This window comes from Chelon labrosus, assembly GCF_963514085.1.
Source record: "Chelon labrosus genome assembly, chromosome: 21".
Taxonomy (NCBI): Eukaryota; Metazoa; Chordata; class Actinopteri; order Mugiliformes; family Mugilidae; genus Chelon; species Chelon labrosus.
In genome coordinates this window covers 1,981,797-1,996,934 of record NC_140354.1, presented here as the reverse complement: position 1 = coordinate 1,996,934, position 15,138 = coordinate 1,981,797, and the positions used below count along the sequence as shown (strand labels likewise).

At 44.2% G+C, this 15,138-nt stretch overlaps 3 protein-coding genes across 3 annotated transcripts; all 3 read left to right on the top strand.

Moving 5' to 3' along the window:
- The first annotated feature begins 1,213 nt into the window (after positions 1-1,213).
- On the top strand, positions 1,214-5,289 carry dnajb1a (DnaJ heat shock protein family (Hsp40) member B1a). Its single transcript, XM_084570675.1, has 3 exons — positions 1,214-1,848; positions 2,636-3,216; positions 3,397-5,289. The coding sequence occupies exons 1-3, from the start codon at positions 1,638-1,640 to the stop codon at positions 3,625-3,627; spliced, it is 1,023 nt and encodes a 340-aa protein (XP_084426801.1). The 5' UTR covers positions 1,214-1,637; the 3' UTR covers positions 3,628-5,289.
- A 577-nt stretch (positions 5,290-5,866) lies between these two features.
- Positions 5,867-10,712, top strand: gipc1 (GIPC PDZ domain containing family, member 1). The gene is made up of 7 exons (XM_084570419.1): positions 5,867-6,412; positions 6,848-7,407; positions 7,493-7,678; positions 7,797-7,977; positions 8,527-8,639; positions 8,737-8,818; positions 8,905-10,712. The coding sequence occupies exons 2-7, from the start codon at positions 7,108-7,110 to the stop codon at positions 9,054-9,056; spliced, it is 1,014 nt and encodes a 337-aa protein (XP_084426545.1). The 5' UTR covers positions 5,867-6,412; positions 6,848-7,107; the 3' UTR covers positions 9,057-10,712.
- Positions 10,713-12,496: 1,784 nt separating this feature from the next.
- LOC311507227 (E3 ubiquitin-protein ligase TRIM35-like) lies at positions 12,497-15,138 on the top strand (the record flags this gene model as incomplete). The annotated part of the gene is made up of 6 exons (XM_084571495.1): positions 12,497-13,042; positions 13,248-13,343; positions 13,654-13,884; positions 13,967-13,989; positions 14,179-14,297; positions 14,577-15,138. 6 exons carry the CDS (start codon positions 12,497-12,499, stop codon positions 15,134-15,136), a joined length of 1,575 nt encoding a protein of 524 aa, XP_084427621.1. The 3' UTR covers positions 15,137-15,138.

Here is a 15,138-nt window from a genome sequence, read left to right as displayed (position 1 = left end):
ACCCCAAAAGGGACAGAGAGGAGGAGAACAACAAAAGGAAAAACATCGTCATCCCGTACGTGTCTGGAGTGTCCGAAAAACTCAGGAGAATTTTCAGAAATCACCGTATTCCAGTTTATTTCAAACCAGGAAACACACTTAGGCAAAGACTGGTCCACCCAAAAGACAAAACACCCAGGCAAAAACAGAGTAATGTGGTGTACGCTGTTCAGTGCAGTGAGGAGTGTACAGATTTATACATTGGGGAAACCAAACAACCCATCCATAAACGCATGTACCAGCACAGGAGAGCCAGCTCATCAGGAAACGATTCAGCGGTCCACCTACACCTGAAGGACAAAGGACACTCCTTTGAAGATAACAACGTCCAAATCTTAGCCAGAGAAGACCGATGGTTTGAAAGAGGAGTAAAGGAAGCCATCTATGTCAGACTGGAAAAACCTTCACTAAACAGAGGAGGTGGACTGAGGTTTAATCTGCCATCTATTTACAATACAGTTTTAACTTCTGTCCCCAAGAAGTTTCAGTCTCATTCACACCTAGACACTGGAGCCTCTGACGGACAAGAGTCGTTAGAGAACCATTCATAGGAAAGAGGACAGGGACAACACAGTCCCCCCCTCCACTACAGGTAAGTACCCAGTCGTTAAGGGAAATTAGTTGCACCAGTTTCTGGTTATTAGCATAACAAGCAAGTTTCTTCAGGAGGAGTTCCTATTTAAACCTCAGATTTCCCACCAGTCCACCAGAACTGAAGAAGCTACTCGGATGAGTGGTGAAACGTCTTCTGAACAAACTCTATAAGTCCAGTTGCCCTTTTTAAACCTTTTTGGATATCTATATTGTCTAATGTAGGCATCCTCCTGCACAGAATTAGTTTTAGCCAATTGTAGCCTAATAAGAACACATAAAAACATATATATGAAAAAAAAATGCCAACACATTTATTACTGATTTCAGCCTATAATATGTAAAAATTAAGCCCAGACACGGAAAGGCAGGAAGTGTAAGGGTTTGCGCATGCGTACTCGTCGAGAAAACATTAAAAGAGCCGATAACTCAACCAAAAAACAACCAATTTATGTTAGAAATCCAAACAAAGCATGATTTTCAGTCAGATGAGCTTTTGTTACGTAAACTCGTTTAATAAGTTCATTTAAAGACACATCTGTCCATTTCTGCAGATCTGCGTTTTTTTTCTTCAATGCGAAACCGGAAGTCGTTGGGAGTGAATCCTCTCGGTTTCGCAGTGATGACCCACATCAGCAGCATCAGCTTCTTCCAGAAGTTTCCTTGCACGGTTTCCAGTGCGGCGGGAGCACACGGACAGTCTTACATGAGCTCCTCGGTTCACGTCTTGTCATTTAATCTGAGTGACATTTCGTCCCGGTACCGTTGCACAGCAGAAAGTCGTCCACGGGTTGTGACAGCTGAAGGGGGACAACCTTGACGGCTAGCTAAGCTAGTAAGCTATTGTCCGCAGCACTGACAGCTGCGGCGGCGGAGCCCGTTAACCGGACCTGCACAGGGTCTTCCAGCGACGCATGCTGGAAGTGTTGTTGGCACTGAAGAGAAACTGAAGTGTCTGCGTTGATAATGTTCTTATGAAGTAAAAGGAGAACTGACCGGTCATTGTAATGGGTAAAGATTACTACAAAGTACTCGGAATAGCCAAAGGTGCCTCCGAAGAAGAGATAAAAAAGGCGTATAGAAAACAGGCCCTGCGTTATCACCCCGACAAGAACAAGTCTCCCGGAGCTGAAGACAAATTCAAGGAGATCGCTGAAGCCTACGACGTCCTCAGTGATGCCAAGAAAAAGGACATTTATGATCGCTTTGGAGAAGAGGGTAAGGAAACTCCCAGCGTGTGTACCTTGGCTATAGTTTGTGCCTTAATCCTCAACCAACCATGCATTTGCATTTGTTTTGTACTAAACCAGGTAGATCTAATTGCTAAAACTCACGCGTCCTCCTAATGGGCCATTGATGTTTCTGGCATCTTGCTGCACCAGTAATCAGACAATGAACGTGTGTACAATAGGTGTAGCCGTGGAATCTGCTGGAAACAGCTGGTTCTTCCTTGTCCTGTCAGTCTGTCATGGCAGTAGCTGTGGTTGAACCTGGGTGAATGGCACAGATTGGCCTCATTAAGAACAGAGACACACACCTGACTGTAGCAGTGGAAACACTAGCTCAACTTATACATGAACTCTGGATTCCTAACAGTGGTCATTACTGGTTTTGCAAGTTTGTTGCAGTATGAATGGAGATGTATGTGTGTTACCGGTAAAAGTTAAGTAAAGGTGAGTGTGCTGTTAGACAGGAAATATTTTGGTATTTTGATAAATGGCAAATTAAGGACAAATGGTTCAAACTAAAGGTGTAGAACTGATGGTTGCACCACTATCCACTGTTCCTCACTTCAATCAATGAAGTCTTTATTTATGTCATTGTAAATGCAGACAGTCATCTTTAGTAATGATCCCTCGGTGATGTTCATAAACATCTTTTATATTTCTGTACCACATTGTTCATTAGTAACTGATGTTTAACAAACTAAAACTGGCCATGCCCACACTTCAGCCAGGATTTTCCCCGAAAGAGCTTTCATGTTTGTTCATGTCTTCTTCAACAGGATTAAAGGGTTCAGCTAATGGTGGAGGTGGAGGACACAGTGGACCAAGCTACAACTACACCTTCCATGGGGACCCTCATGCGATGTTCGCCGAGTTCTTTGGCGGCCGCAGCCCGTTTGATCACTTCTTCTCACAGAACGGGGAGGATGAAATGGATATCAACAACCCCTTTGGGTTTGGGATGGGGGGAATGGGTAACATGGGTGGCTTTCACAGGTCCTTCAAATCCCACCCCGGAGGCCCTCACAGAGCACGCGAGAAAAAGAAGGATCCGCCTGTGATGCACGAGCTGAAAGTAAGCCTGGAAGAGGTCTTCTCAGGCTGCACAAAAAAGATGAAGATTTCTCGCAAGAGACTGAACCCCGACGGGTGCACCATACGTAGCGAAGACAAGATTTTAACGGTCGACATCAAGCGCGGCTGGAAGGAGGGGACGAAAATCACCTTTCCCAGGGAGGGAGATGAAACTCCCACCAACATTCCTGCAGATGTGGTGTTTGTGGTTAAAGACAAACCACACCCTGTGTTCAGAAGAGAGGGCTCAGATATAGTTTATCCTGCAAAAATATCACTTAGAGAGGTAAGCTAGCAATAATATATCAAATAAAATATCACTTTTATTCTTCAAGAAAAAACAAACAAACAATACACTAAGTTATATATTTTAATTTAATTATGCAGATTAGTAACCCAACTTTTGTGACAGCACATATATCTGTCTAAGTGTCTTGCTTTGCATCCTTTTTCTGTCTGTCTCCAGGCGCTGTGTGGATGCACAGTCAGTGCTCCCACGCTGGACGGCCGCACCATCACTGTGACCTCCAGAGACGTTGTCAAACCTGGAATGAAAAAGCGCATTGCTGGCGAGGGTTTGCCACTGTCCAAGTTCCCTGAGAAGAGAGGAGACATGATCTTGGACTTCACTGTTAAATTCCCTGAAAAACTGGGCCAAAGCACACGCGATGCACTCAAGCAGATTCTTCCCCCGTGACTTCAAATGACAATTAATCCCCCCCCCCCCCCAAACCCTAGCAAGTTAACATTTCTAGTAAACCTCCTTTAGGCACCTTACATTTTGGCTTGGATAACTGGGGCTCAGGTTTCAGTTGAGTTTAATTTCACTGGTCAGTTAAATGAGTGTCTATGAAACTTTTTGCTATGTGTGAAGGAGAGGTTTTTGAAAAGTGATCAAAATGCGCCATTTGGAAAAGAAATGTAGGAACTGAGGATTTGGATTCAAAACAGATATTTGAGGAGTGCTTTAAGGCGACACGCAGAGAGCTACTTAACAATACCTCAGGAGCACTGAGCACCACAGACGTAATGTAGCTCTGACTACATTACTCAGCAGGACACAATACTTGTTGTCATTAGAATTAACTGAGGCTTTAATACAGTATGAAACTTGAGAGGAGGTATTGCTATAGATAGTTTCACCATTAAATAGAGCTTTCATTTTCAGCGTGCTTGTAAATTCTGTGTTTAACCTTTCATTTACACACATTTTTAGTGTTGCAGTCTCATAACCTGCATGGAAAGAATATACCTAAACTGTTCTCATGGCTGAAAATGGCCCTACTGTGTGGACATCCCCAGTTATGATTAATATAAGAGGACGTTTCTGTTGCATAGCTTAACATATAAACGGTCCTCATGGGTTCCACATGGGTCGTGCTGGAGCATGTTCCAGCTCGGAGCGCACTGGTCTTTAGTCAGTCACGTGACAACGCAGCATTGCACAATTTTTAAGTTAAGAAAGAGAAAGAAATTCTGTCAGATTGATTTACTTTTGCAGTGTCATGTTTATCCAGGAGTACACAGCACTATGTAAAATATCACTTGGAAGACTTTTTGTGCCAAACAATTGTCCCTATAAAATTATAATATGTGTTTCTAAAAGTAAGTAGAGGGCATGTGTATATCCTGTCATGTGTGACTGACAAATACGAAATCTTTATTCATTTGTACCCTGTCATGATGCACAAAGTATTCATGATATTTGAAACAAAATCATACATGTTTATGGTATTTTCTTTCCTTCTCATCTGTTCCAACTTTGTCTGTTTGAATACTATTCAATCAAATGTAAAAATCTGCCTCCTTGAAGGCCCATATATTATATTTTTGCTCATCCTGTCTTATATCATGACTTCTCTTCTTTGCTGACAGCATTCTCTTTAAGGTTTCCAGTAATGAGAAATGCATCTAAATAGGAATAATAGTTTCACAGTTCAGTGGGAAACCTTAAAGTGACTGTCAAAATCTCACGTTTGACTGTGGTGCTGATGGAAGTCGGTAAGTCAGTTTAGTTTGCACATTTAAAAGTAATTTCAGTGTTGATGTGACTGTTGGAGGTGAAAAAGAATACTGCTTCTTTTGAAGTTTACCTGATACAAACGTGTATTTTTGTTTTGTTTCGTTTGCTAAAAAGGGTTTTATTTCTTTTTTTTATGGGGGAAAAAAGTTGAAAGCATTATTTTTGTTTTACCTCTATATTTTTAAATTCCTCAGGTTGGGATTCAGAATCATTTGATTTTTAATAATAAAACTTTTATTAACTGATTACTGGACATTTTTAATAGTCATTTCCTATGCTGTAGTGATTTGCATTTTCTCATTAAAGAAACTGGCAGACAAAACTGCATGAATTATGGCTTGGTGTTTTCATTATTCAGGGGATTTTAACAACAACCCCCCCCCCCCCCCCCAACCTTCAAGTATGCGGCATGCTTGTCTTTATGGATCAGGGAACCTCAACTACAGCTATCATTTTGGAGGATTCTTGGATGTAAAGTGTGATATAGTCTTGTCTGACTCTGCCTCGTCTCCGGCTCGTTTTGCTGTTGCAGTACACATGTGGCCGCTAGAGGGCATAAGAACGCTGTATGAGTGTATGATACTCAACAGATACTGTCGCACACAGCGTAGTTCAGAGTTGTATAGTTACCTCACTGCGACTGAACGGAGGGTTTTTATCACGAGCTTGCGTCCTGCATTGACTACATTAAGGAAGCGCAACGATCCAATCACCAGGTTGGACCATTGACTGTATATACTAGGGTTGGACGCAAACTAAACTCATCCGGTCAACACCTTAAAATAAATATTTGAAAGTACAACGCTGTAGTGGACCGTGGCCACCAGGAGGCAGTGTACACACATTTACCAATCATTATACCAAGCATTTAGACCCAAAAGCATTCTAACATTTTGTTTTTAGCCAAAAGATGTCCCACCTCATTAATTCTACATAATATAAGACATCGTACCTCAATTTTGTGCATCAGATGTAATGTTGATACGTGACTTTGAGATACAGCCCTTCTAAAACTAAAATCTAACAGAAAACTCGTGAGTCATTTTTGACTCCTTGGAAGTCCTGATGACACAAATATATTTTAATATCTAGCTAAAAACGATTTTAATTCGCGTACTGTGTTGTTTCTTATTGCGCAATCCTTACAACCAGGACTGTAAAACGATCGCCCTCAGTGAGATGATCGTGTTTACGAGGAAACCTGAATGCATCATTGTTCCACCCTTGCTGGTCCGGCACAAAGCTAATTTATAGCAGCATACCGACACACACGCATAGTGTATTTACCTGCCAATCTGACGAAGTCAGGGCCAAGTCAACCTGTCAGGGGCGGAGGAGTGACATATATCGGACTTTATCTGCAGGCCAACGCTGTTTTTGACAAATAACAACATAAGCACCGTTAGCAGGCTAAGCTAGCAGGAAGAGCCAACGATAGTTGGCTAAAACTCCTGCTCTGGTAAGAATGACTGGTCTGCCATGTTTACTCGTTTCTGTTCAGATTTAGCCATCATGGTTAAATTAGCTAGCTAACTAACCTCTACACCCCAGCTTAATTCGCCACTAACGGCGGAGTTTGACATTCACCAGTCTAGCTTCCGTTTGGATTAGCCGGCTGAGTTGCAGGCTACTGGGGAGTTGTCAGTGTTTTTGTGAAAAATATGTAGGAAATGTATGTCAGAGCTAGCAGCTAACGTTAGCTCTGTTCAGTGTATTGACTGTCCAAGCTACAACGTTGACGACAGTGAGGAAGAGTTCAGTTATAATGCTGCTTAATTAGCTGCGGTCTGTGGACTATTACAAATGAAACAGAATATCCGAAGCGTCGTGTACACTTGAGATGGCATTGCTTTGGTAATGTATAGAAATGAAATTGTCTCTTTCTGTTTTACAGCTGAAGACCTCCCCCTGCAGACTGCTGGACTTGACAGATCCAGCTATGTGACTTGCTCTGATGTGTGGATTTCTAAGTCCATACAGTGCCTGGTTAAGACAGCTTTTGAGCTGGTCTGGAGGACAATACTCACACGGTGACATAACTATCCAACAAACCTACAGCTGATTTGGCTGAACAGGTGTATGTCGGTCTGGATTGTAGCATAACCAGAACCGGTTCCTGTCCTCCGCTCCCTGTGGTTCCCCTGTAAGACTACTATGCCTCTGGGACTGGGAAGAAGGAAGAAGGCGTCCCCGTTAGTTGAAAATGAGGAAGCCGAGCCCATCCGTGCAGGCCTCAATGTGGCAGGTATGGAAGGCCTCGATGGAGGTGTAGTGGGGCTGGGCGAAGGGGCCGCCTCTGAAGGTCTGCCTCCTCCTCCTAACAGCATGCGCCCTCGCCTCATCTTCCACACCCAGCTTGCTCACGGTAGCCCCACAGGCCGCATCGAAGGCTTCAGTAATGTGCGGGAGCTCTACGCCAAGATTGGCGAGGCCTTTGGGATACCACCGTCTGAGGTGAGCCGTTCTGCTCATTGTGATAGGTTTGCTTCATCGTCAGGTTTAGAATTCAGTAAGATTTACTTGATGTTTGTCTCTTCAGGTTATGTTTTGCACACTGAACACTCACAAGGTGGACATGGATAAACTGTTGGGAGGTCAGATTGGTCTGGAAGACTTTATTTTTGCACACATTAAAGGCCAACGTAAGGAAATAGACGTGTTCAAAGGAGAAGATGCACTGGGGTTGACCATCACTGATAACGGAGCAGGCTACGCTTTCATCAAGGTGAGGAGTGTTATAATGGCCACGAAAGTTTCTTTCGTATCCACAGAAAAGACATGAGTCTAGACGTTATTAAATCTGGAAACGTATTTGATTAATTGTTTGTTTTGCTGTTTTTCAGAGGATCCGGGAGGGCAGTGTCATCCACCAGATCCAGGTCATCAACGTGGGCGATATGATTGAGTCGATAAATGGCCATCGCCTTATTGGCAGTCGACACTATGAGGTGGCCAAGATGCTGAAGGAGCTCCCCAAAGGGAAGGAGTTCACCATCAAGCTGGTGGAGCCTCTCAAAGCCTTTGGTAGGTGTGGGAAGAAGACACACAATGTGACCAGAAGTACAAGTATCGCCACGATATTGTTGCATCGTTCAGCTTCACAATCCGTGCGGCCCTGAGCCTCTGTCAGAGAGCTGTCTGTGCTTCCCTGTACAGTCACTCTGGAAACTCACTGGAGTGGCATCACAGTCATGTAAACTGCAGGCTGTCGGCTGTGAACACAGAATATCTTTGTTGCCATATAACATCCCATCCCATCTAGTCTCATATTAGTTCTCAGCATGGCTTTTACATTTATAGTTGCTAATCTAAATTCTTATTGCAAAAAAATGATAGCACACAAGCTTGAATTAATTATGAATGTGCTCTTGTTGTTAGTACATGGACCAGCCTCAATAGCACCACACAAATAATCTCTATTTACTGACTCCCAGCTTAGGCATTGAGTATTAGAAATCTGCAGAGAAGGCAAAAACATGACAGTGTGACAGGGAATGATGGTCAGCACTGTCACAGATAGAAAAATAAAGACTCCACAGCCATTTCTCTGCTGAACACCAATTGTTTGTGTAGATATGATCAGCCAGCGGTCTGGAGGGTCGAAGTCTGCATCTGGGGTCCAGCTGGGGACAGGTAGAGGAACTCTCCGGCTCCGCTCCAAAGGTCCTGCCACTGTGGAGGAACTGGTGAGTATCCGTACGGCCCATGTAGACTGATAAATGGACTTTCTTTAGAAATTATAATCTGTTGCATCGTCTTGAGTGTGCGATTTTGTCCTTCCAGCCTTCAGCATTTGAGGAAAAGGCCATCGAGAAGGTGGACGACCTGCTTGAGAGCTACATGGGCATCAGAGACAGTGAGCTGGGTAAGACTGTGTGTGTGCATTGACTCCTGTGTTGTCAGTCTGACTTTCATTTATATGCTAACTAAATGCTCTGTCTGTGTCCTCAGCTGCTACCATGGTGGAGCTGGGTAAAGACAAAAAGAACCCAGATGAGTTTGCAGAGGCACTAGATGAAACCCTGGGAGACTTCGCCTTCCCCGATGAGTTTGTTTTCGACGTCTGGGGTGCCATCGGCGATGCTAAGGTTGGCCGGGTGTAACCGCAGAAACTAATGGAGCAAAGCGTTCCACCCACAACGTTCAGCACTACTAGAGAACACAACACTACCGTCATGAGTTTGTTTTGATTCCGCTGTCTACGTCTTCTATTTTTGTGAGTTTGTAGCCGTTGGGAGACATCGCCCTGACAAAGAGGATAACCCGTTCATTATTATTTTTATTTTTTTTTTTTAGAGGAAGGTGACTGTAATGACTTCCCAAGTGCTTTTATTTGTCTTCCAGCTTTTTCCAGAAACAACAAGCACGCTGATGAGCATTTCCTTTGACCGCATCACGTGAACCTGCATGTCATTGTTGTAGTTGCTGGCAGTGGAACGGGTTCAGCGCAGGTTTTTGGGAGAGATGGCGGCTAACACCAAGTAGCCCTTTGACATTTAGCTCAAAGACGTGATCTTTTCCACATTGCACTGTGTTGAACTGGGCTGTAAACCAATGTCAGAAGCGAACATACAGTAGATTGCACTGTACCTGACTGAGCTATTGCACATTACAAGGCATCGGCATCCCTGAAGTAAAGTGTCGTCCTGAACCACTTGTTAGTGTAATGGATCAGTTTTACAAGCATGTGCTGTTACATTTTTATCTTATGATGCATTCTACTGTTTTGGGGGTTTTTTTTTGTTTTTTTTTTTTAGGTAAAAGTAAAACAAATGTGGTTGCAGAGGACTCATAGTGAATTGTAGCTCTTGGCTAAAAAGCTCAGTGGTGTCCGTTCACCGGTAACACACTCCATGCTGTAACGAAGTCACATTCCTGTCTTTCATTCATTTGACAGTGTTGAAGAAAATCAGTGTTAACCTACTTTTACTGAAGGTCATTATGTCGGAATGAGAAGCAGGTTGGTTTCCAGCTTTGGGGATTGTGTTGACTTTTACTTTATTTTATTTTTTATAGCTAGGGTTTTTTTATAATGAGGTGATATGATATCTATTTTAAAACAACGGTTGTGTAACAGATGGATATTTTCATCTCGTGTTGTACTTTATTACAGAAAGCAGTATTAAAGAAGAGGAAGCAGGACGGAGTAGTTGTGTAAAATAGAGAATGGCCTTCATTTCTTCTTATTTTGTACCTTTTTATACTTCTAGTTTGAAGTCTGGTGTGGTGTTGTAAAATGATTATACCAACAGGGGAGCTGAATAACACTAAATGAATTCCGTCACGCTGCAGTCATGTATGTTGTTCATAGAAAGGGGGAAAAAAAAACAAGTCACTCCTCAGTTTAGGTGAACACGCCTCTTACAAAAACTCTTGGTGTTAACCTTCTCAGTATTTCACCTGTTTGAAGCTATTTTCTAGTTTTGTTTCCTTCTTCAGAGTCAATAATTATCTAAATGGGTTATGTAATAAAATTCTTCCTAGAACACTGTAACACTAAAAAGAATACTTTACTTTGATGGCTTTGTATTTCACTGATGTCAATGTCCAAATATAATGCAATAATACCATCCACATAGCAGTTTTCCTTCTGTTTGCTCTTCTCTAAACACAACTAAGCCACGGTGATCTGTTGGAATGCTTTCCAGCGTTCACGGAAACCGTCCCGGAGGGTGATTATGTGTTTGTGTTTCTTCTCACTCCTGTGTCCTCCTGAAATATACATGGCATCTAACTAGACAGCGAAACCCCTGGGAGTGTAAGCAGGCCGCCAAGGTAACGTAATAAGATCTACCCTGATAAACTCGATAGTGCTGGTCAAGCTCAAAGAGGTCACTTACAGGCCTCAGTCGAGGAAGGTGGCAAACTGAAGAGATCTGTCCCAGCTGGACAAAGTAAACAGCTGTAGTCTGTTTAGATTGTAAATATCCAAAAAAGCACTGAAACAAGGGCAACTGGACTCAGAGCTTCTTGAAAACGTTTCATCCAGATAGCTTCTCCAATTCTAAAAGACTGGTGGGGGATTGGGATTTAAATAAAAGCCATCTGTGTTCTCTGGCTAATATGTGGATCGCTGAATCATTTCCTGATGAGCTCTCCTGTGTTGGGGCATGCATTTGAGGATGGGTTGTTTTGTTTCTCCAACGTACAAGTCTGTTCATTCCTCCACTAAACAGCATATACTCTGATTCTGCTCTGTTTTTGCCGGGTTGTTTTTGCTCCTTCTCCTTACCTTCCATACTTGTGGGTCTTTGCTCACGGTGCTGTAGGCTTCTGATGATGCCCCCCACTTCCTTTGAAGATAGCAACATCCACATTTTAGCCAAAGAAGACAGACGATTTGAAAGAGGAGTAAAGGAACTCATCTGCGTCTGTCAAATTGGAATATCCTCTGACCTCTCTGCCCAGGGGAGGTAGGCTGAGATATACACCGATCAGCCACAACATTAAAACCATTGACAGGAGAAGGAAATAACATTGACCATCTTGTGACAGTTCAATGTTATGCTGCTCCTTTTGAACCTGGCATTCATGTGGATGTTACTTAGACAAGTACCGTCCACCTAGACCAGACCAGGCACCCCCACCCCATAGCAATGACACTCCTTGATGGCAGCAGACATTCCCAGCAGAATGCAGCCTGACACACACACAAAAACGGTTTAGGAACAACTCAAAAAAACATGAAGAACAGCACAAGGTGTTGACCTGGCCTCCAAATTCACTAGATCCCAAACTGATCAAGTGTCTGTGGGATGATCCACAGAGGCCCCTCCCCTCAAAGGCCCCCAGTAACAACATTTTGTTGCCAGACACCACAGGACACCCGTAGAAGGCCCATGACAACTGTTTTGGAGGCACAAGGGAGACCAACACGATATTAGGAATGTGGTCATAATGTTATGCCTGATTGCTGTCTGTCATCAATCTGCAATACATATTAGAGGCTAGCACAGGATCAACTACAGGTAAGTATCCGGTTGTTTTCAGACCAGATACTATTCATGTCAGTTTCTGATGGGTCACAGCTACATATGTTCCTATTTAAATCCTAACTTCCCACTAGTCTTAATAATTAAAGAAACTGCTTGGATGATATGTGTTCAAGAAACTACAAGTCTAGTTGCCCTGGTTTCAGCGTTTTGTGGATATGCCATGACCTGGACACTTAGATTGTAAATGCTTTCAGTGTGTTTTAAACAGCTGTTGTGAGCTCTCCTTTAACATCTTCTCCAAAGCACTCTCAGCAACACTATTATTTTCCTATGAAGTAGAAAAACATGTATTGAGACTCAGCTGGAGTCTGCCCTCTTTCCTAAAACCTTGTTGTTGCTGCCAGATGAGGGGTGATGACACGTCCTTTATTTACTAGAAGTGAAGCAAACCAGTTCTTCAAGTCCCTGTTGATCTATAACCCTGGTTGCTCATAAACTGTGTCCAGATTATTCTGTGGACTCTGCGGAACACTTCTCCCCAACGGACAGCTCCCTCTGCCTCAAACAAGCACAGCTATAGAAGCAGCTCCCCACCAAAACAACCTGCCATGGCACTGCGCCCGCGAGCTTCCTCTCAGCCTGGAAAACTTTCCTTCTTCCAGAATCCCAAGACGACTTTATCCCTTCGGCCACGGGCTTCTTCCTCGCGGTCAGGCTCCGTGCTCGAAGATGAGCTGTCTTGTCCTGTGTGTTGTGAGATTTTCAAGGAACCCGTGGTGCTAAAGTGCAGCCACAGCTTCTGCCGGGCCTGTCTTCAGCAGTTCTGGAACAAGAAAAAGGCCCGACGTGAGTGTCCCATCTGCAGGAGGAAGTGCTCCCTGACGGAGCCCACGGTCAGCCTGGCCTTGAAGAATGTGTCCGACACTTTCCTGAAGGAGCAGGAGCGCAGGACAGCCACGGCTGGGGCAGGGGCAGGGGCCAGCGGGCAAGGGGAGGAGGTGGTGATAGTGGAGGAGAAATGCATGACACACGGGGAAATTCTCAAGCTCTTCTGTCTGGATGACTTGGAAGTCCTGTGCTGTGTGTGTCACACCTCAAAGAAACACCAGGGACACCGAGTGTGTCCCCTGGAAGAAGGAGCTCAGGATCTCAAGGTAATTTGCTCTTGTCTATCCATTTACGGTCCCTGGTGTGAATTTACTGGAGGGTTTAATCATTATTTTCTACATTTTAAATGTCATTTCAGCGCTTTGAAGTGCAAGAATGCTGTTATTTTTTAACAACTTTGGTACCGTTATTATGGAAAGTGAGGAAATTCCCTGAGTTAGGCCTCTGACATTCTGATACCCACCCTTTCAGACAGACCTGAAGAACGAGCTGGTCCCTCTGAAGAAAAACCTGCGTCGCCTGTATGAAGCCAAGCAGGAGTGTGATGACACAACTGTGCACGTCAAGGTATCAATAAACACACAGATCCACGAAACACTAGAGGACCTGCATGACCGTTGCCTTGACTGTGAGTGAAGTTGAGCCACTGTTAGTGTGTAAACATGTCAGCCCTGGTGTTAGCAAAGACACCACATTCTTCCAAGTTACCGGACTGAGACCCAACAGTTTACTGTTTTAGAGAAGTGCATAAAGTATATCTAAATGGTTATGGCATGCTTTTAGAGATACCAAACAGAAACTAGAAAAGCACTGAGGCAGGATCAGTAGGCCAACAGTCCACGACTCATCATCAGTTCCTTTTCCCGTGTGTTCCCAGAACCAGACTCTGGCGACGGAGAGGCACATCAGAGAGGAGTTTGAGCAGCTCCGGGAGTTCCTTCGGAAGGAGGAGGAAGCGCGACTGGCCGCGCTGCACCAGGAGGACGAGGAGAAGAAAGAGCTGGTGAAGAGGAAGTCCGAGAGCATCACCAGAGACATCCTCACCCTCTCTCATGCCGTCATCGCCATCGAGAACGAGATCGCATCCAGCAACGCTCTTTTCCTCCAGGTGAGTACGTTTGGGAATGCTTCCCCGTCCCCATCCATGTACACTACAACACACCATTTATAACCCTGTCTTGTCATTTCAGAATTATACCAACACGAAGAAAAGGTAGGAGGTCCTTTTTTAATCTTCTGCAGCATTACAGAATTGTATTGTATGTTCAATGTATGTTACTGCTACTGGATGCTTGAATTTCCCTCGGGATTAATAAAGTATGTATCTATCTATCTATCTACAGCAACTTTATTATCTATTTTTTTCCATTATCTATTATTATTGGATGATTCTCTCTCACAGAGCTCAGATCCCAGAGAAGAACCCAGAAAAACTGTCAGGAGCTCTGATAAATGTGCCCAAGCATGTCAATTCCCTCAAGTACCATGTTTGGGAGAAGATGATGGAGCTTGTTCAGTACAGTAAGCACTCATTTGACCGTTTGTGTGAAATTTCAAGTGGTATTTTGTCAGCATAGTTGTTGTGGAGCAGGAATCAATAGTTTGACCCTGAGGAAGAATGAAGTGCAGGTAAGCAAGTAAGGTTTATTTGTACGTTTCACATCAATAACAATATTAAGTGGAGCAATAAATATAAAAAATAGCAACACACTGCATCAGTGAAGGTTTTTTTGATCTTGAATGGTCCCTTTTTTAAGCCCATTACTAAATTACCATCTCCATGTGCTTTTTTCCTCTTAGCGCCCATCACCCTGGACCCCAACACTGCCTACTCCTGGTTGTCCCTCTCTGCTGACATGACCAGCGTGGCCAACAGTGGATCCCTGCAGAAGCTCCCAGACAATCCCGAACGTTTCGGCCACTTCGTGTTCGTGCTGGGCTCGGAGGGCTTCACTTCAGGTCGCCACGCCTGGGAGGTGGAAGTGGGCGACAAGGTGGACTGGATGCTCGGCGTGGTCAAAGCCTCCATTGACAGGAAAGGCCGTATTTCGGGCTGTCCCGAGGGCGGCTTTTGGATGATCTCGCACTATGAGGGCGAGTACTCGGCCATGACGAGGCCCAGCACCCCTCTGCTCTTGGAGGGGGAGTTGACTCGGGTCAGGGTGCAGCTGGACTACGACGCTGGAGAGGTGACCTTCTCCAACCCTGTCAACATGACGCCCATCTACACATTTGTTGACTTCTTCACCGAGAAGATGTACCCTTTCTTCTGCCCTGGAGCCAACATCAACGGGAACAACCCCAAACCTCTTCAGATCTGTCCTGTCAAGGTGGCTGTGTGGAACAGCGCCACGTGGTGATT